Raw genomic sequence first — 17557 nt, 5'->3', positions numbered from 1 at the left:
TTTTATATTATCATATTGCCAACCTTAAATTCTTCTTTCCAAAGATACAACACGTCAGGCTGATTTTGGGGGAAATGTGTATAAAATGAGGCACACGACATCTAGAATATTGTTGATACTGTCAGACAGCGTGGAATAAGAGGATGTTCAGCTATTTGGGAGAAATAAAATAAAAATGGGAAACCGGGATGGTTTGATTTTATGATGGAATAGAAACCCAAAGAGACATTGTGTGCAATTTGAAATTGAATTTTAAAACATGCTGTTTGTATAAACGTGTTATTATTGAAATGTTTATAAATCATTTGGTTGGTTGAATACTGGTTAAAATAGTAGCATTTGTGTGGTGAAAATAACTTTTTTACCTAAAAAGCCACTTCACAGTGATACATATAGCCTACATTTTGCCACATCCACATCCTGACAAGGTGACATTGTGCTGTCATCATTCACTTGATGTTGACACCAACAGTTAATGCAAAACATGAGGGGAAGATCCTCAAATGTATTAAATGCTATCTGACTCACATTTTTGTACGGGCTAATATTTCACTAAGCCTCAGCATTTCATTCAGAGATGTACTCTAGATAAGTGCAATAATCTCAGTTTGATGGATGGCCCAGGCGGAGCCTCGGGCCGGTGGTGTGTGTACACACTGCACTGCAGAACGATAAAACCAACATGGGCAGGTGTGTTTGGTTAAGATGCACTTGTCAAGTGGGGTGACAAGCATGTCTGTGTTCATTCAAGTGAACCCCTTATCTGCACCTCCATGTCCCACTCATGAGACAAAAGCACTTCCCATGTTTGTATGATTTACCTCTCTCAAGTAAAGTGCACCCCCCCGAGCACACACACATATATAACCATATCTCACAGAGGAGAAAATAATGTATATAGCCTCTCATTAATGCTTGCATATAAAGCATTCCCACAACTCAACACCGGCAGCGGGAAAACATCTCTTCTTCTTAATTTTCGTGTTTCTTTTCTGTCTTTCTGTCTATTTGTACGTATTGCAATATTTACCACAATTGTTAAAGTCTCTTATCAACATTCTAGAACCTTTGCAGCCGCAGTTTTTAGTGCGCGAGCGTGTGTGTGTGTGTGTGTGTGTGTGTGTGTGTGCGCGCGCGAAAGCGCGTGCGACCACCCTTTTTTCCCCCTGTTTGAACTTCCACCGGGGTGAGGTGGAAGTGACGTCAGACCAGGAAGTAAAGCTCGTCGCTGGCCCGACAGGAGTGAATAGCGATGGATAGCAACAACAGCGGCAGTAGCGACAACTAACACTAGCTGGCGTTTTCCTCCGGAACCTTCGCACGAATGTATTTGTGAAGCCAGACTCCGCTGCGCTGAAGTTCTGAATGTCCTCCTAGTGTCGGTGACGATGACACTGAGGTAAGCAACTATGTGTGTGTGTTTGTGTGTGTGTGTGTGTGTGAGTGAGCTGCTCTGTGTGCTTGCTAGCTCAGCAGCTAGCCGTACATAGCTAACGTTATTCTGCAAAAATAACGAAGCCTCATGCGTTAATATTGCTTCACAGTGTTTTTAGGTTGCTTTAATGTTTGAGTAGACCAGCCGTTTAGTTACACAGCAGTTCGGCTCGTTATGACAAACTCGAGGATAGATGCTCACTTCAAAGTAAATTCCACCCTAATACAACTCACGTGGCTGTGTCAAATCTGTGATATGCAGCTGAGTTTTCATGTGACGTTAAATTAGTGAATGAAACCCAGTCTCATTTCAAATTGAACATCAGAGACACAAACCTTAGAGAGCAGTAGTCTAGAGATAAAACTCGGTAGTGAAAAGTACACTTTGACACCCACTCTTGCTGCTTGTAACATTACAGTTTATTATTCTCAGCCCTGTATTTATAAAAAAAGAAAAAAGAAAAAAAGATGCATTTGGAGAGAAGACATGAAACATCATCCCACTGAGTCAGTCACTAAATCAGTGACAATGGACCAGCACCAAATGTGTCACTGGATGAGATCATCAGTTTCTTGATAATCCAGCTTAGGGAGATCTATTGATAGTTACTGTACTAAATCATACAGCACAATCTAACTTCTGTTTTAGTCGCGATATTTCCTGTAATTGCTCCGAAATCATATATTTGTGCAAGTTATTGCAGTAGCCGGCTTAAAACCGATGTTCCCTGTACACCCTCATGAGTCATGTTATGGTTCTTGGAAAGATACTAAAGCTGTTCTGTTTCTTCCTTGTTCAGATGACTCACCAGTGGCTTGGACATCTGTGATTCAACAGAAGATGAGACTTGCTCAGTTTGTCAGACTTGTCATTGCTTGTAATGGTTGCTACTGTCTGCGCACACGCCACACTGACATGGATGGCAAACTATAGTGAACCATGTTTGCTGCTTTTTGCACATCACACATACTAAAAACACTAAGTACATAAATTATCATTTAGTTTGTTTTGAATGGCCCTCAGTTGATATCCAGTGCTGACGATGTCACTGGGCGAGCAGTCTCAAAAGTGGTTTCCAACCCATGTCCAAGCCACTGTTCTTCAAGCAACCGGTTTACAGGCCAAGGGCAAGAATGGCACCAACGATGCCTACACGATCATCCAGCTGGGCAAAGAGAAGTACTCGACGTCGGTGGCCGAGAAGACCCTTACCCCCGTCTGGAGAGAGGAAGCCTCGTTTGAATTACCCGGTTTACTGTTGGAGGGCAACCCAGACGTATATGAACTCTGCCTTATCGTGATGCACCGGTCCCTGGTTGGGATGGACAAGTTCCTGGGTCAGAGGTCCATCAACCTTAATGAAATCTTTGACAACAAGCAACGGAAGAAAACTGAGTAAGTGTCATATATGTCATATATATATATATATATATATATAGTAGCTGTAAAGTCCAAGTTCTCACAGGAAGCCATTCATTTTATATTTGCATCTGTTACTGTTTCACTCTTCAGAATCACTCGAGCAGAATGTGCGATCCGCCGATCCAAAATTCTCAAAATACATTTTCTCTCTGTATTTAGTTAAGCCAACATAAAGTATAACATTAAAAGGAAAAATGTAATTCAAGGCGACCGCCATGATACCATTAATCACCCATCTGTTATCCGTACAGGCACAGTAGTTTAAACCAGGACACTAAGTTTTGTGTGTGTGTGTGTGTGTGTGTGTGTGTGTGTGTGTGTGTGTGTGTGTGTGTGTGTGTGTGTGTGTTACATTTCAGACGTCTTCAACATCACATGTTCAGTATCTGAGCTCGTTTGTCTGTGGTACTCTTATAGCATTCACGCACTTTGCAACTCCGGCTCACAGTCATGCGCCGGCATGCTGCTGCTTGACGACTGGACTCTTGTGAGGAAGTGGAAAATATTTGCACAACTATTCCAGTCATAAGTGGATTACAGCATGAACTAAAATAGTTGTGTTTTTGCCATATTAGGCTACACATAATAACTCCAATGTATTGTTTTTTTGTTGTGTGTTATATTTTGTGCTTTGTTCGCAATTAAGTCCATGACCTAACTCCTACACGCAACATGATTTAATTCAATTGCATTGTCCTGTCATTCTCTTTATACACTTGTTTTATGACTTTATTTTATTACACAAACGTGTTTTAATTCAAAGAGCAGATTTTTTTTTTTTTTGTAGGTGAACTGGTCTCACAGTTTAGTTTTAAACTGTCTAACACAACTACCACAGATGAGTTGTTACATTTGTGCTCAGTTACTACAGATTGGTTGAACCTTTCGATATTGTTGACTCTCTACTTGAGGCTCAGCCATGAATTGGCCTCCATTGTTGAGATTACTTTTAGCTTAATCACTGACATGGCGAGCAAACAGTTGGCCTAATTGATACTAGCAGAGCTGGCTGAACATGTCTTGTAAGTCACTCCTATACACACAATTGTTTTTATAGGTGTGTGAATGTGAGAGTTGCCTTTTTCTCACACTGCCAAATTGACCTGGGTTTGAATCTTGGCCTGTTCTGTGTAGAGTTTACTTATTCTCACTTTTGTCTGGGGGGGGGGGGGGGGGGTGCAGAGTCTCTACAGGGCTGATATTGATTTCAAAGTGAGTCAGCGCTTTTCCTAACAGGTGACTCGTCCTGGCGTTTCCTCTTCCCTATGCCTGGTGCGTGCTTGGTTAAGGGTTGTCCCGTTGTGAAGTGATTGTATGAAAAGCTGGAGCAGATAATACACAAAGCTGGAGTCGACTACTCTCACGTACCACCATAGGTTGAAAAGACCACATCATATTCGGCTGAACTTGGGGGTGTTGACCCCTACAAGTTCAGCACACACACGTTTATTAACCCAGCATTAAGCAAACAGGAAGAGAATAACCAAACTGGATCTGGTGTTAATTAGCTCACTGCACATTTCAACATAGAAAGACTATTAGCACACTTCCTCTGTGCCCATCAGTTGGGAGAATCACAATATGTTCTAATCAGTGTGGATGGGTCTTATTTGTTTTAGGAGCCTGAGCCGATGCACCTCGAGGCCGTGCACTTTTTCAGCCAAGGCTCAGTAATGGATACGCTCGGCGTTGCTCGTCGGTCTAATCCCACACTGCAGGCGCACTCGACAATGAACGTCCGGGGCCCTCGATGCCGTATCCACGCTCCACAGCGGGTCCGTGTGCGGCACGGCCCATTCGCAATGTTTTTGAACCGACATACTGGGGAGGAAAGCCCGTCCTGATATCCGAGTAGGCAGCCCATAATTATCGCACACCTGTGTTTGTTGATTGTGAGGAGTTTCCCAGCGGTCCTGGCCCGAGTGGGAGGATTGTGGCTCCGAGCACAGGGGAGGTTTATCTTGGCCTTGAGACACACGTGAGGTGCGGCCCCACGGCAGCAGCATGCTGTGGCTGCTGATCAGACTGAGTGCGGCGCGCAGCCTGGGAATCGGACCCGGCAAGGCCTTTCATGACAGGGCTCCTGAGCCACGAGCGAGACGGTTTAGAATAGCGCTCAACAGCTGCGTTTAAAAAAAAAAACAACAACCATACCAACTGATGACGGATATTTCATGCTGGAATTCCAGAGATACTGCAAATATCCACATCAATCCAAGAAGAAATATCAGTAATTGTATGAAAACAAAGAAAAATGAATCTGAGCAAAATGTTGCATTTACATGAGTTCAGTTTAACGGGTTAGAACAATGAATTATATTGATCAAACTGCACTGAGATGGAGGTGGGTGAGTGCAAAAATATATTGACGTGACCGTAGTCTAGATTGATGTTTCAAAAGCAGACCGAATACTAAATTGACCGGTCGCTGTTTCATCCCGACGCTGGCTTCTTAAAGGACACTGTCAGCGGCCCTGTAACACAGAGGATATGTCTCATTAGCATGTATGAACTGTTGGGTTGTCCTGCGACGTGGCTTTGCAATTTCCCAATTGCCGGTCGTTGCATTTCTGAACAAAGGCCAGATTTGTGCAAATGCCACTTTATTTCGCTCGGAGTGAACGCATAAATCCCATTACTTCCAGTTGAAAAAGCAGAGAGGTTAAACAAATAGGAGCCCAAGAGCGGCCTGAAATGGTCTATATTATTCAGCAGCAGGCTATTTCTTGTGTTCAGTTTTCAAAGAATAATGTTTATCCTCTGAATGATAAATTGTACTCTCACTTGTGTCAAAAAAGAAAAGTTCAAACGATTTAAGCCCCCTGCGTTTGTGTGTAGCTTTTGGATTAGTCTGCTCAAATTAGCCTTTTCAGTGATGTCCACAAAGAGGTAGGTAGAGCACATTAGAAAGAATGTGGGCTGTTTTTTTCTTCTTTCTTTTGTCATTTAGTTTGATAGTGTAAAGACTTTTACCACACTCTGACTTTGTAAACCTGTCTTCTTGAATTACATGTAATCAACTCAGAAGATTTTCATGGAATCCTGCTGCTCTTCTCTATAAATTGTCTCATTGAATTTGCTCTGCCATAAGCGTCCTCCGCTCTCCTTTCAGCTGGTACTCCTTGGAGTCCAAGCCAGGGAAGAAGAGGAAAGACCGAGGCCGCATCCAAGTGAGCATCCAGTTCATGAGGAACAACATGACGGCCAGCATGTTCGACCTCTCCATGAAGGAGAAGCCCCGCTCGCCCTTTTCCAAGCTCAAGGACAAAATGAAGGGTCGCAAACACGATGGCGGCTTCAGCGACGCGTCTTCGGCCATCCTGCCGCGCTCCGCCGCCTGCGACTCGGAGCCCAGCCAGCAGTCCTCTGCTCCGGAACCGCAACCCCAGCCCGAAGCCAAGGCCAAGAGGCAGCTGCTCGCCGGGGGCCACAAACTGTCTGCGGCCCATTCCATGTCGGATCTCATCGGAACCCACTTCAGGCCCAAACTGGATTCCATGAACTCCATAGAGGAGAGCGGTGAGGACCAGAGCTGCTGTCTTTCACATTTGTTTCAATATTTTGAATTAATAATTTAAGGGGTAATAGGTAAGCTTGTATTGCTGCTTGGCACTGCAGGGACTTGATAGTGTTTTCAGTGAGTCATTGCTACCTTCTCATATTCTCTTTTTTTTAAGGATGAAGGACAGTGGTACAGGAATCAGACGGGTGTCTCAGCTCCGTATGAAGGATAAAAGGCCTCATTCTTAAGCAATAAAATGACCGAGCAGCATTATAACTCCACTATTTTTCATTGTGGTATGGTGTCTCTTAACACAAAGGTTTAGCTGTCTACCTGGTCTTGATTAGGTATCGTTAGTTTTCTTGTGGGACTGTTGTACTCTTAACATGGACACTGTTGCAGTGTCCCGTGGTCATCAGTAGAGGTCGATAGAAGTCCCAGAGCCGTAGGATATAAAGATAGTCACAGTAAAAGCTATTTAAACCTGAAGTAAAGTAGATAGTTACACTATTCAGATCATTCACGTGCCTCTGTGTGTGGCCTTTATTGATCTCTGATGCTAACCAGTGTAAGAGTGGCCTCCCATTTGCCCCCTCTGTCCTTGACTTGCTGTAGCTGTAATCAATGCAAAGAATAGTCACGATTTTCAAAACAATAATTTGGAGCTCCAACACAATTGTTGCATAATGAGCAACCAACAAAGCTTAAGGATGGACAAGAATGGGCCGGACTGCAGTGTCTTTAATCATCGCTAAATATCTGGTGATGACAGGTATTGATTAGCAATCAGGTTATTTCTTAATGAATGGAGTACATTATGGTAATTTTGTGCTGACGCAGTATAATTCATACTTTTGCCAGTGGAAGCTTCAAGCAACCAGGCAACTATCAGCATAGTCTGCTATTTAATAAATGTACAAATGACCATAGAAGTCAATAAATAAGCAATACTCAACTCACTGGCCGCTCCACCATGTCTGCCCGATCTCTGCTCAGCTATCTGAGGCAGTTAAATGAAGATGATTTTGACTTTATCAGGCGTCTTTGTTATTGTTCAGATTGGCTTGCAGAGGAGAGGAACTTATCCTAGGCTGTGAGGGTGGGAGGGACACAATAGCAGATTTGGAAGGTATAAATAATATAACAAAGTGTCCTTACTGCTCCCAAAAAACTGTTCCTTTTGTGGTGTGGTTTTAGTTCGAAGAGCCACAAGATCAACTTGGAAAATAACTACAACAACGCAAATGTTAATTCATAATTAAGTTCCTTTTATCTGTGTAAAACTGTAAAATAAATAACATTGATCAGTTTCCAATTTACCCGTTCTAATGGATTCAAATCGGTGGTGTTGGCCATTAAAAAGTCAGATTGCATCATCCCATATTCTGTCACGGGATAATCACAAAACATTTTCAAAATGTGCTTAGTGATGGCTGGATATTAATACGTTGACGTGCTGCTTCTTGGTTTGTCAGGCGGCCCACACCGGCGTTCCCAGAGCGAGGTGCCAGGCTACCAGGACGGAGAGGCACACAGTGACCCTTTCACCGATATCAGTGACACCCTGCCACAGAAGTATGCCACGCTCCCACGCAACCGCAACCCGTTCGAGGGGGAGCACGGGCAGCCGTGGGACCGGGCGGAGCGGAAGGAGAAAAAGGAGAAGGTCAGCCTACTGGAACGCGTGACGGGAAAGAAGGAAGGTCGCAAGACCAACAACGCGGGCCGCTCGGGCAGCTCTGGAGACCTGCGCTCCCCCAACCCCTTCAGCGGAGACTCGCAGGCAGACACGAACCCGTTCATCTCCAGCTACAAAGCCAGGTAGCTTCTTGTTTGAAGTGAAAACACAGAACCCACCAACTGTCCTCCAGGACACCGTTTATTCATCTCGCACAACATTTTCCATACCATTTTCTGGTTCCCTTATAGACAGTCCATTAATTAATCACCGAGTATTCAAAACACCGTTTTACAAAATACGATTGTCCCGAAGTGGATACAGAAATTTAAAAGACAAAAATGACCATGAATACAAAAGATGTAATATTACACCTTTTCAGAAAATAGTTTAGCTAGCAAGCATCATTCAAAAAAAAGGTTCAATATAAAAAAAAATAATTAAAAAGAATATATTCTGTACCCTACACAGCATAATCATATCTCTTTTATCTGTCAATATTATGACCCTAACCCTAAATTATTTTAAAGTCAATTAGCAGTAGACCTCAACACATCCAACCCATTACTAAATGTCCCCCTTTTTTTTCTTTTTTTATAAAAATGTCTTCTTTGAGATTAAATATAATCCAGGAGAAACTATGAAAATGGCCTCGCGTCCAATCGCTCATCTTCCCCTCTTGGGCTTAGAGCGCCTTATTTATAAATCCAGAATACTTCCTCCTGAGGGAGCCACCTCTGTAAATGTCCCTCTGTCTGGTAAACATACATATACATTACATTCTCTTATATTTTGAATATAAATATAATATAATATTTGTTCTTATATATGCCTTATTATTTAGCCTCCATGCGTGTGGCTAGAGTCTGCATTCAGCGCGTATACAGCAGAGGTTCATCTCACTCTTAATTAATCATATTCCATAAATCGGCTCCAAACGTGACCTTGCTACCCCATGAGACAAGCACCACTGTACTACAGGATATTGGTTACAGCATTCTCCTAAAGTTTTGAATACCTCGTTGATGGAAATCTACAATCTCTCGTTCTGTTGGCGAGCGTTGTTGTTGTTCAGACGGTTCCACCGAGCTGCTTGCGTCTCTTCCCTGTGCTCCATCAGGAGTTGGTGGAGTTCTGGTTTATCGGAGTGGAAGGTGTCATTAGTGGCTCTTTAGAGAGCCCGGCCTCGATAACGAAGCCCTCTGAGCTATAGTAATGAGATCCTCTGCAGAGATAGACCACCCAATTAACCACTTATCTCTGTGGGCACCAGTCCATCATCTTTACTGCTTCCTTTGCCGCACTGTAGCTCAGCGGTCATTTAGAACACAAAAAGGTGGTTCAAATATATCATTTATTGATGAACTTAAATACAAAAACATGCAATAATGCATATTTTATTTCTTAATACGCTATGTTAGTCACCCTAAATATCCAAATGTGCTTTTTCAGCACAGGGATGGACACCTGAGAGCCTTTTTATCAGTCGAGTGGTGATAATTCTACCAGAAATATTCACTGTAAAGCCTTCATGTGAATACTGACTTCCCTTTTGATTGCTTCGCAGTGATAAAAAGTCAAAAGGATATGAAGACATCACGTTTGGCCAGAAGAAGAAGAAGGACATCTATGGCAAGAAACCGGTAAGACTCTGAGTTATGCTCTGCTTCATGCTCTTAGATGCTTGTTTGGAAAAGGAAATGTACTTATGACTTCTGGTGACTAGTAGTTCTTTTGATTACCAATGTTGAATGCACTTATTGTAAGTCGCTTTGGATAAAAGCGTCTGCTAAATGACTGTAATGTAATGTAATACACACAACAACCCTGCTTGTATTTGTTGATCAGTTTTACCTGACAAAAGATTTAAAAGAGGGAAGAAATGACCCCAGCAGTTGCAGTCATGTGTTGCAGATTCTAGATTTTTAATTGTGAACTCTGAACATTTTTTATTTGCCATAGCAGCTGGTGACGTTGATCTCTGAGGCCTCTGAAAATTCAGATTTGCCGTTCAGCTAATTAGCAGCTGCACCCGTCGGTCATCGTGTCTGATCTGATCGTAATTCTGAAGTGGTGTGAAAGTTCGGTCGGTAAGGTCAGTCATAGTGGTGCGTAGCACTTGTTCTCTAATTGGAGGTTTTTGTTGAGAAAAGACACAGAAATGTCATTTGTTTCTTTTCCTTTTTAAAGGACTTTTTTTCCCACCCTTTTTATAGTTTTATTTTGTTTAAAAAAAGAAAATTTGCATTCCCAATTGGAAATAAAAACATGTCAAATCTTCACACTATTACGCAGCAAAATTGGTGTGTTTATGAGGGAGCGAAGAAAGCTGAAGTGATGCCTAAATGAGAAAGAGAATGCTGATAATAGCTTTCCTCACCTTTCTTTGTGGGTGTTGAGGGCTGTCGGTATCCACACATGTGCCCCCCCCCCACCCCCCCTGTGCATGCCGCAGTGCCTCGCAGAAATGGCAGCTCCCATTTCCTGAGCTTCAAGGCCCTAATTAACCACACACGGGGAGGGGGAGTGAGAGGGGGGGCGAGGGGGGGGGGCAGTGAGAGATTTCAAAGGACTGAGCTTTTAGATTCTCAAAGCTGAGCTCATTAGAAACTGTAATGACACAACTGGAGAATGCCAAGTGTGCGCCTTATCTTCCCCTCACTACTGATCGCAGAAGAACGGTCATCATTACTTTGCCAATTCATGGTCATTTCCAGGCCTTTGTCACCAGCCACTAAAGCTCCGTGTGTGTGTGTGTGTGTGTGTGTGTGTGTGTGTGTGTGTGTGTGTGTGTGTGTGTGTGTGTGTGTGTGTGTGTGTGTGTGTGTGTGTGTGTGTGTGTGTGTGTGTGTGTGTGTGTGTGTGTGTGTGTGGAGAGAGTGCGCACGTACACATGCTTTGTATGTGACACCAGCATCCATATGGCCGTCACTTCTCTTATTCCCTCTCGGGTGGCTGAAGTGCAGTATTTCTCGGAGAGGTGCCTTTTTTTGTGTGCTGTGCGTGAGGAACAGGTTACCTCGCTCTGTTCTCCATACCAGCCACACATTGGACATTTAATCTCGGTGGCAGATATTTCATTTTGGTTGGTGTCGCCCCGCGGTAGCCTCTACGCGGTTAGAAGCGATAAGATACCTGGTAAGCAGCCCCCCCCCCCCCTGCATTGTCTTTACCCGGCAGTTCGAGGCTTGCATGGTGCACGGGAGTGGAAGCTGATAAGTGTGGTATTTTAAAACAGGGCGAAGGCTTTGCTGCTCTATCCGTTCGGGGGAGGATGCCCAGCACCGAAGCGATAAAGTGGTCCCTCATTAAAAACGATTACAGCTCCTCTGTAGCCGCGCAATATGATCTGCACATACCGTACCGCGCCGCTCCGTCCAAAGAGGTTGTCCTCCAAGAGCCACGCTGGGCTTGGGTTGCATCCTTGTTTTGGTATTTATTAGCCTGACCTTTAATTGCAAAAATATGCAGCTTGGCATTTCCACCACCTTCAGAACAAAGATCTTTATTGTTCATACTTTCATGCTTTTATTTGCTTGAAACTAAAGGAGAACAACCTTCTCAAGATGTTCGCTGCTTGCCGTAGTGTCAAGCCTAAGTCCCATTTCAGCAGTTAAACTGCCCTTGATTCTCTTTCTAAACAGTATTGGATCATAACATCTGCCATGGAAATCATTGACACGTCGGTGCCGAATCCCTCAACAGCAGTCTCGTCTTAAAAACTCTCAATTAGCCTTTATTAGCAACAGGGAACAGGAGATAAACAGCTGACAGTTAATGTCGCGTGAGGCCAACACGTCTAATTAGTCCCTTTTTCTCCACTGCACTGTGAGAGAACTCTGTAGTAAATGCAGACATTTCACAGAGAATCATTCCACCATTTCAGTCCACTTTTACAAAGAATATCTACGCAACATGTGGCGGTTATGGAGCATGTAAGATCTGCTGGGGCTTGAATTGAGCATGTTCCTTTGTTTCCCCATTTTCAGGAGGCGAAGCAGGAAAGCGTTCTCGCCTACAGCAATCTGTCCTTCGAAGAAGTGGTGCAGGAACTCATCAAGCAGAAAGAAGTGGTGAAGAAGAAGGACGCCCACATCAGGGAGCTGGAGGACTACATCGACAACCTGCTGGTGCGCGTCATGGAGGAGACGCCGAGCATTCTACGGACACCCTACGAGCCCAAAAAGAAGAAGGCGGGTAAACTTAGCAAAAAGTAGAGAGAAGAAATACTAATGAAGGTTTAGCTGTCGCTCATGCATCGATATCATGTGGTGAAATCAGTGGGAAGGAATGGGACTGATCAAAGCCAAATTAATCATTCATGTCTTTGCTTTAGAACATTTTTATTCAAGGGATGTAGTTTTGAAATACGTTTCTTTTCAACGCGTTGGATATTTTAGAACACGCAGGTGCTTCGCCCTCTTTGTTTGGTACTTAAACAGGATGAGTGAAATTCATCGATTGATTCACGTCAAAATTTAAAACCCCACATTTTGACAAGAATTAGGTTTAGCTCTACAGTTTGCACTTGTGAACCCACAGAAGTCTTTTGCACACACAGCCTCCACCAGCAGCTTTTAACGTCATGCTCACCAGATGGAGCGGTCGGAGCCGAATAGGCGGCCAGACGGTGGACGAGGCGGAGCTGTAGTTGTTGTGTTTACACGCGAGCACAAGTCTCAAACTTGCCACCGATGTTACGAAACACATTTAGGAGAGGCCGCGTCGGCTTTGCTTGCGAGCCTCCTCTGCGCTACAGATGTGGACGAAGTCCGCTCAGTGATTCATGGGAGTTCTTAGAAAGAGCGGGAGAGAGTTACTGTAAGAAGTTAGTATCTGGGAGTCTGGTTTCTCTCGAGTTTACTGAGTCGTACATTCTTTTTTTCTTTTTAAATGAACAAACGTACGTTGCTGTTACTGACTTTTCATTCTCTGCTTTATTTGTGATGACTATCATTGACCATCAAGCTTCTTGGACCAAGAGTCTGAAGGTGATCATTTTACAGACTTTTTAAGTGCAATAATCACAACTTGCGTGTCTTGCTCTGTATTCTGTTCTTGTTTACATTTTAGTCTCATCTCTTGAGTCGGACTCATCTCTTTAATGTTGATTTGATTCACTGCAGAAAAAAAAACATGGAGTTCTGTGTCGCAGGCTCCACGGATTGACCGGCCTTCATCTCCGTCAAACACAGTTTTTTGCTGAAGATTGTATTCATGGTACCAAGCTGCACATGTGGATATATGCTGAACAATCTTTATTTATAAATGTGTCATAGCTCATTTAAACATGAACACTGTTTTAATGTATTTGTAAGGTACTTTATGGTAAAAGCGCTACTTTATCCCGATACCCACCACCCTTTCTACTGTATTAACACGGTACAAATGGTACAAATCACAAATCTTTTTCATTCATAAGTGTTCACGTATGTGTCACACTGTGTCGTACTGATACAGTTTTATATGTTAAATGTATCTGTTCATGCATATTAATTGTGTACTGTGCCTCAGTATATTTCAGTTGTTTTTGGATTCTTTATACTATCAAAACAGTCCAAATCTAACATTCACACACAGTAAGATAAATAAATAATACTAATGATGAACAGGTGATAATTGATCGAGGTGAACGGCCAATGAGGTCACAAGTACCGGTTTGGCGGCCCGCGTCAGAAGCTAACTGTCCTCATTCCACAGTGTTCATGTCATCGCACGTGTCTCCTCGATCAACACATGTTGTTTCCATGTTGAACTCCTTTTTAATTCTGTGAATTTATCAGCTTCTACCGAACAAACGCCGAGCGAGCTACGGAGCAGCTGTCGGATCGCACTGCTGGTACGAACGTGACCTCGATGATTACTTAGAGGTCCATCTCGAAGGATCACCTGTGCTTAAGCTAGATGTTGTAGAAGAATCACTCGCTGATGTTTTAGGTTTACATTTTTAATAGTTTGTTCCTTTTTAGTGGCGAGCAGCTTCATGTACAGTGTTAAAACACACTTTGTATTATAGTACCTTTACTCAAAGTCTGTTTATCAGACGATGGTCCACTTTGTCCTTTTTTTGCCGGTATTGTTTCTGCTATTTGTATCCAGTCTTTTACAATATCTGACCTTTAAACTGTATGATACCAAATCACAGCTGATCAGTGGAATGTCAACAGTCCAAAACACGTGTTGATTGAAGGGTTTCCTGAATGTTACACCACATGTACAAATTTCTTTCTGCTGCTGTAAAAGTAGTCGCTTTATCCGAAGGGACTTGAAGCCCAAATCTCTTGTTACTGAATGTATTCTGGTTGGCTTTGAAATACATAATTCTGCAATGTTTAATGATATACAGTACACTGACAAGGCCATTGAACCTTGCTTGCCTTTGAAGTATTTGGTGTATCCAAAGAGATCATTTCATGTGGGTGTTTGTTTTGTTTTTTTCCTTCTCTCGGTTAGTCTGACAAAACTCCGACATCTTCATTATGAACAAGAAGTTGTTGTCGGTATGTGCGGTTTGGTGTGATGATGTGACAGACGTTGGGTAAATTCCTTTGCATTGGAGAACGGATTTTTGATCACATATATTTTGTAAAAGCCAAACGCGCTTGAATCTGTTCATGAAATGAAGAGTATTGTGCGATACTAATTAAGATGTGTGGATAAGAATCTGTTCTCCTCACTGATTGCCTTCCTACATGTGCTGAAGTGTGAACTCTTCATTTTACAGGCTTTACCAGCCGCTTTAACTCGTCTGTAGTTGTAGTTAGCCGGTTGTTCATGGACCTCGCCGAGCTCTTAATACTTCCAATGTACATACTGTATAGTCACTTTGTGATATCACGTCACCTCCTTTTCACTTTTTGCACAGTGTTGTCGTGCTGCAAAGTGTTTGAACGTGTGCTTCCTGGGGTCAAAGTTGCGAGTTGAGCTAAATTTAAATTTCAAGAGTTGGAAAAAGAATTCACCGCCCATCTTGTATTGGAGCTAAACGAACATGCTTTCTATTAGTTTCTCCTGCTAGCACAGCAAAGATGGTGGTGCAGTTAGTGTAGACAGTGTTGTGCATCAAAGAGTAGAACTCCGAGTATAGAACAGATGATTTACACTCAGGTCTACATTGAGCCCCTAAGCGCTGCCGCAGATGAAATGACAAACGATAAGGTCTTCACAGATGCATGTTGAACACATTTGGCCCCTGAGGTTATATAGTTCAAATGAAAAGCGACGGGTGCGTACTTCAAATTAATTAATTTAGCCTGTCATGTCTTTCAGCTCGATTGCTACGTTTTCTTTATGCTTTGACATAATTCGGTGCTTTGGAAGATGTCAGACTAAAACACAAATCTAAATGAAAAGCATTTTCAAATCGTTTTCTAGCACGGCATTGTAGAGGGGTACGTCGCAAAAAAGAAGAAGAACAACAACAACAACCTGCATCATTATTATACTTCTTTCTTGCGTATTTGCATAATATTTGTCATCCAATTAATGCCAGTATTTGAATATGCAAAGCACTCAAAATGCTCTGAGGCAAATATTTCCTACAAAATTTGGCCATGGCCTGTGTCGTAATTTAAATAGATACAGATTGTTTTGCACATGCATTTATGTATGTTTTGTAAGTGTTTAAGGTGAATGTCGCGTTTCCCCCTCCAAAAAAACCCCAATCCAATACAAACATATGGGGATTTTTTTCCCCCATGTTGACGAAGCATACGTCGAACCTTCTGATGAAGATGACACGAAGCTCAAGTCGGATCTCCCGGTCCTCCTCTGGCAGTCTCTTAAGTCTTCTGCTGATAATATGATGCTGCTTGCCATAGGCCACATACAGCTGCCAGACACTAAGACTTAAGCTGCCGCTAAATCCCCTGACGGTGCTTGTAATGTGGCACACAGTTTTTGAAGGCAATGATGGCTGTGTTTATAAAAGATCTCGGCAGTTAGCAGAGCTCCGTTGAGTTTACAGAATTGTGCAGAGTCGGGCGCACAGAGACAATTCATTTGAGTTTAGTGCCCCGACATGGTGGAGGCCTGAAATGTCATTTTGATGCGAACATGTTGGTCTGCAGTCAATGTGCACTGAGGCAACACCGCCTTGTAATGTAATAAGATTTAAAAAAAAAAAAAAAAAAAAAAAACAGTAAATGGGTGTGTTTGGATTCTTGTCACTTCTGCATGTCAATCACACGTTTCAATTATGTAACACTTTATATTATTGCATAATATGGCATTTCTCGATTGGGTTCACGTACATCAGCCCTCATCGCGCTACCTTATTGTGGTGTAGCTAACTACAGTGTGTTGGTTAACAAAATGTCATCTGAGTAGGTAGAGGAGCTTTTTTTTGTGTGTGGGTTTATTTTCACACGATAGCCAATATGCAAGACTTTCATACCCGAATGTGTGTGGACAAGAATGTATGGGGTTTTTATTATTGTAGGTCTGGAAACAAACTGGGCTCTAGAAGATGTATGTGTTAACAGTACAGTACTGTTAATGAACAGGTGCACTAATTCATGAGAATTGGGTGATGCATTTCTTAAGATTTCCACATTCTCATTGTACTACAGTTTCAAACATTACCTTTTCGATATTATCATCACCCTCATTTTCATCAAATTCCAATGTCCTTTTCAATAAACTCACTGTAAATGAAAACTGCTTTGTTTCACTTTTTTCAGGCAAAAAGATCAAAAGCCTCCAAAGACATTTACGCGTCCTTACAATTTGCAGCAGATCGGGTTAATCAAACTCTGCAGTGTAAATCTGATGCTATTCAGCTGTTCCTTTCCTTTAACACCTGTCCCATCATAAATTAAAAGCCACTCTCAATTAACTCTATCTCACTGGCAGTTAAGCCACGATTAGTGTTTTTGATTGTGCTGATTTGTGTCAAAGCTTTTGCCCCCCCCCCCCCCCCTCGCTTAAAGGAGCTCTTCCTTTTGTTCTGGAGAAATTCCCATGCCTTCCTGGCAAAAGAGAGAAGTGGCAGCGTTTGACAACTGAGAAGCAAGATTGCTTGTTAAAACTCCCCTCGAATTTGCCTATGAGTGCAACAAGCCTGCGTGAAGTCTTTTGGGACGAGAAACACTTGTGTTGTTTACCGGCTGATGCCTTTGTGGCTGCGTTTGCATCCCCGCCACCTAGCAGGTTAAAACATGACCTCTCCCCCGTCATCTTGTAGTCCCTGAAGAGTCGCCTCATTCACCACGACTACCGCAGCAGCTGCCACAGCACCACCGTGGAAGATGCATGGTGTTGGTAACCACGGACACCAGGAAAATACAAAATGACTTGCAGCGTAACCCTTTCGGTGAAACAATCTTTGAATGCTGCAGGTGACTGAAATAGTGACGGAACCACCTGTGCTAATTGGATAATTAGGTTCAACTTTGCTTTTTAATGAGGCTAAATTGAAGTGTCGGTTACATTTGCATGCAGCCATGCTCACAAAGTTTAAAATAATATCTGGTGACATAATTGGCAGCATCCATCATGATGAATTTTTCATCCTCCTGCG

At 42.8% G+C, this 17557-nt stretch overlaps 1 protein-coding gene across 2 annotated transcripts; it reads left to right on the top strand.

The window, feature by feature from the left end:
* The first annotated feature begins 1224 nt into the window (after positions 1–1224).
* On the top strand, positions 1225–16940 carry LOC137884332 (rab11 family-interacting protein 2). 2 transcript variants are annotated; one of them, XR_011104731.1, is made up of 7 exons: positions 1225–1399; positions 2235–2830; positions 5970–6376; positions 7835–8180; positions 9605–9680; positions 12027–13028; positions 13164–16940. XR_011104731.1 is itself a non-coding variant. In XM_068726110.1 (6 exons), exons 2-6 carry the CDS (start codon positions 2478–2480, stop codon positions 12252–12254), a joined length of 1410 nt encoding a protein of 469 aa, XP_068582211.1. In that variant the 5' UTR covers positions 1225–1399; positions 2235–2477; the 3' UTR covers positions 12255–16940. The 2 variants fall into 2 exon arrangements, 1 of the variants encoding a protein (XP_068582211.1); XM_068726110.1 differs by having other exon boundaries at positions 12027–16940.
* Positions 16941–17557: the final 617 nt, after the last annotated feature.

This window comes from Cebidichthys violaceus, unplaced genomic scaffold (genome assembly GCF_023349555.1).
Source record: "Cebidichthys violaceus isolate CVI_PGR_0920_01 unplaced genomic scaffold, fCebVio1.0.p SCAF_10, whole genome shotgun sequence".
Classification (NCBI taxonomy): Eukaryota; Metazoa; Chordata; class Actinopteri; order Perciformes; family Stichaeidae; genus Cebidichthys; species Cebidichthys violaceus.
This window is presented reverse-complemented; position numbering and strand designations above follow the sequence as displayed.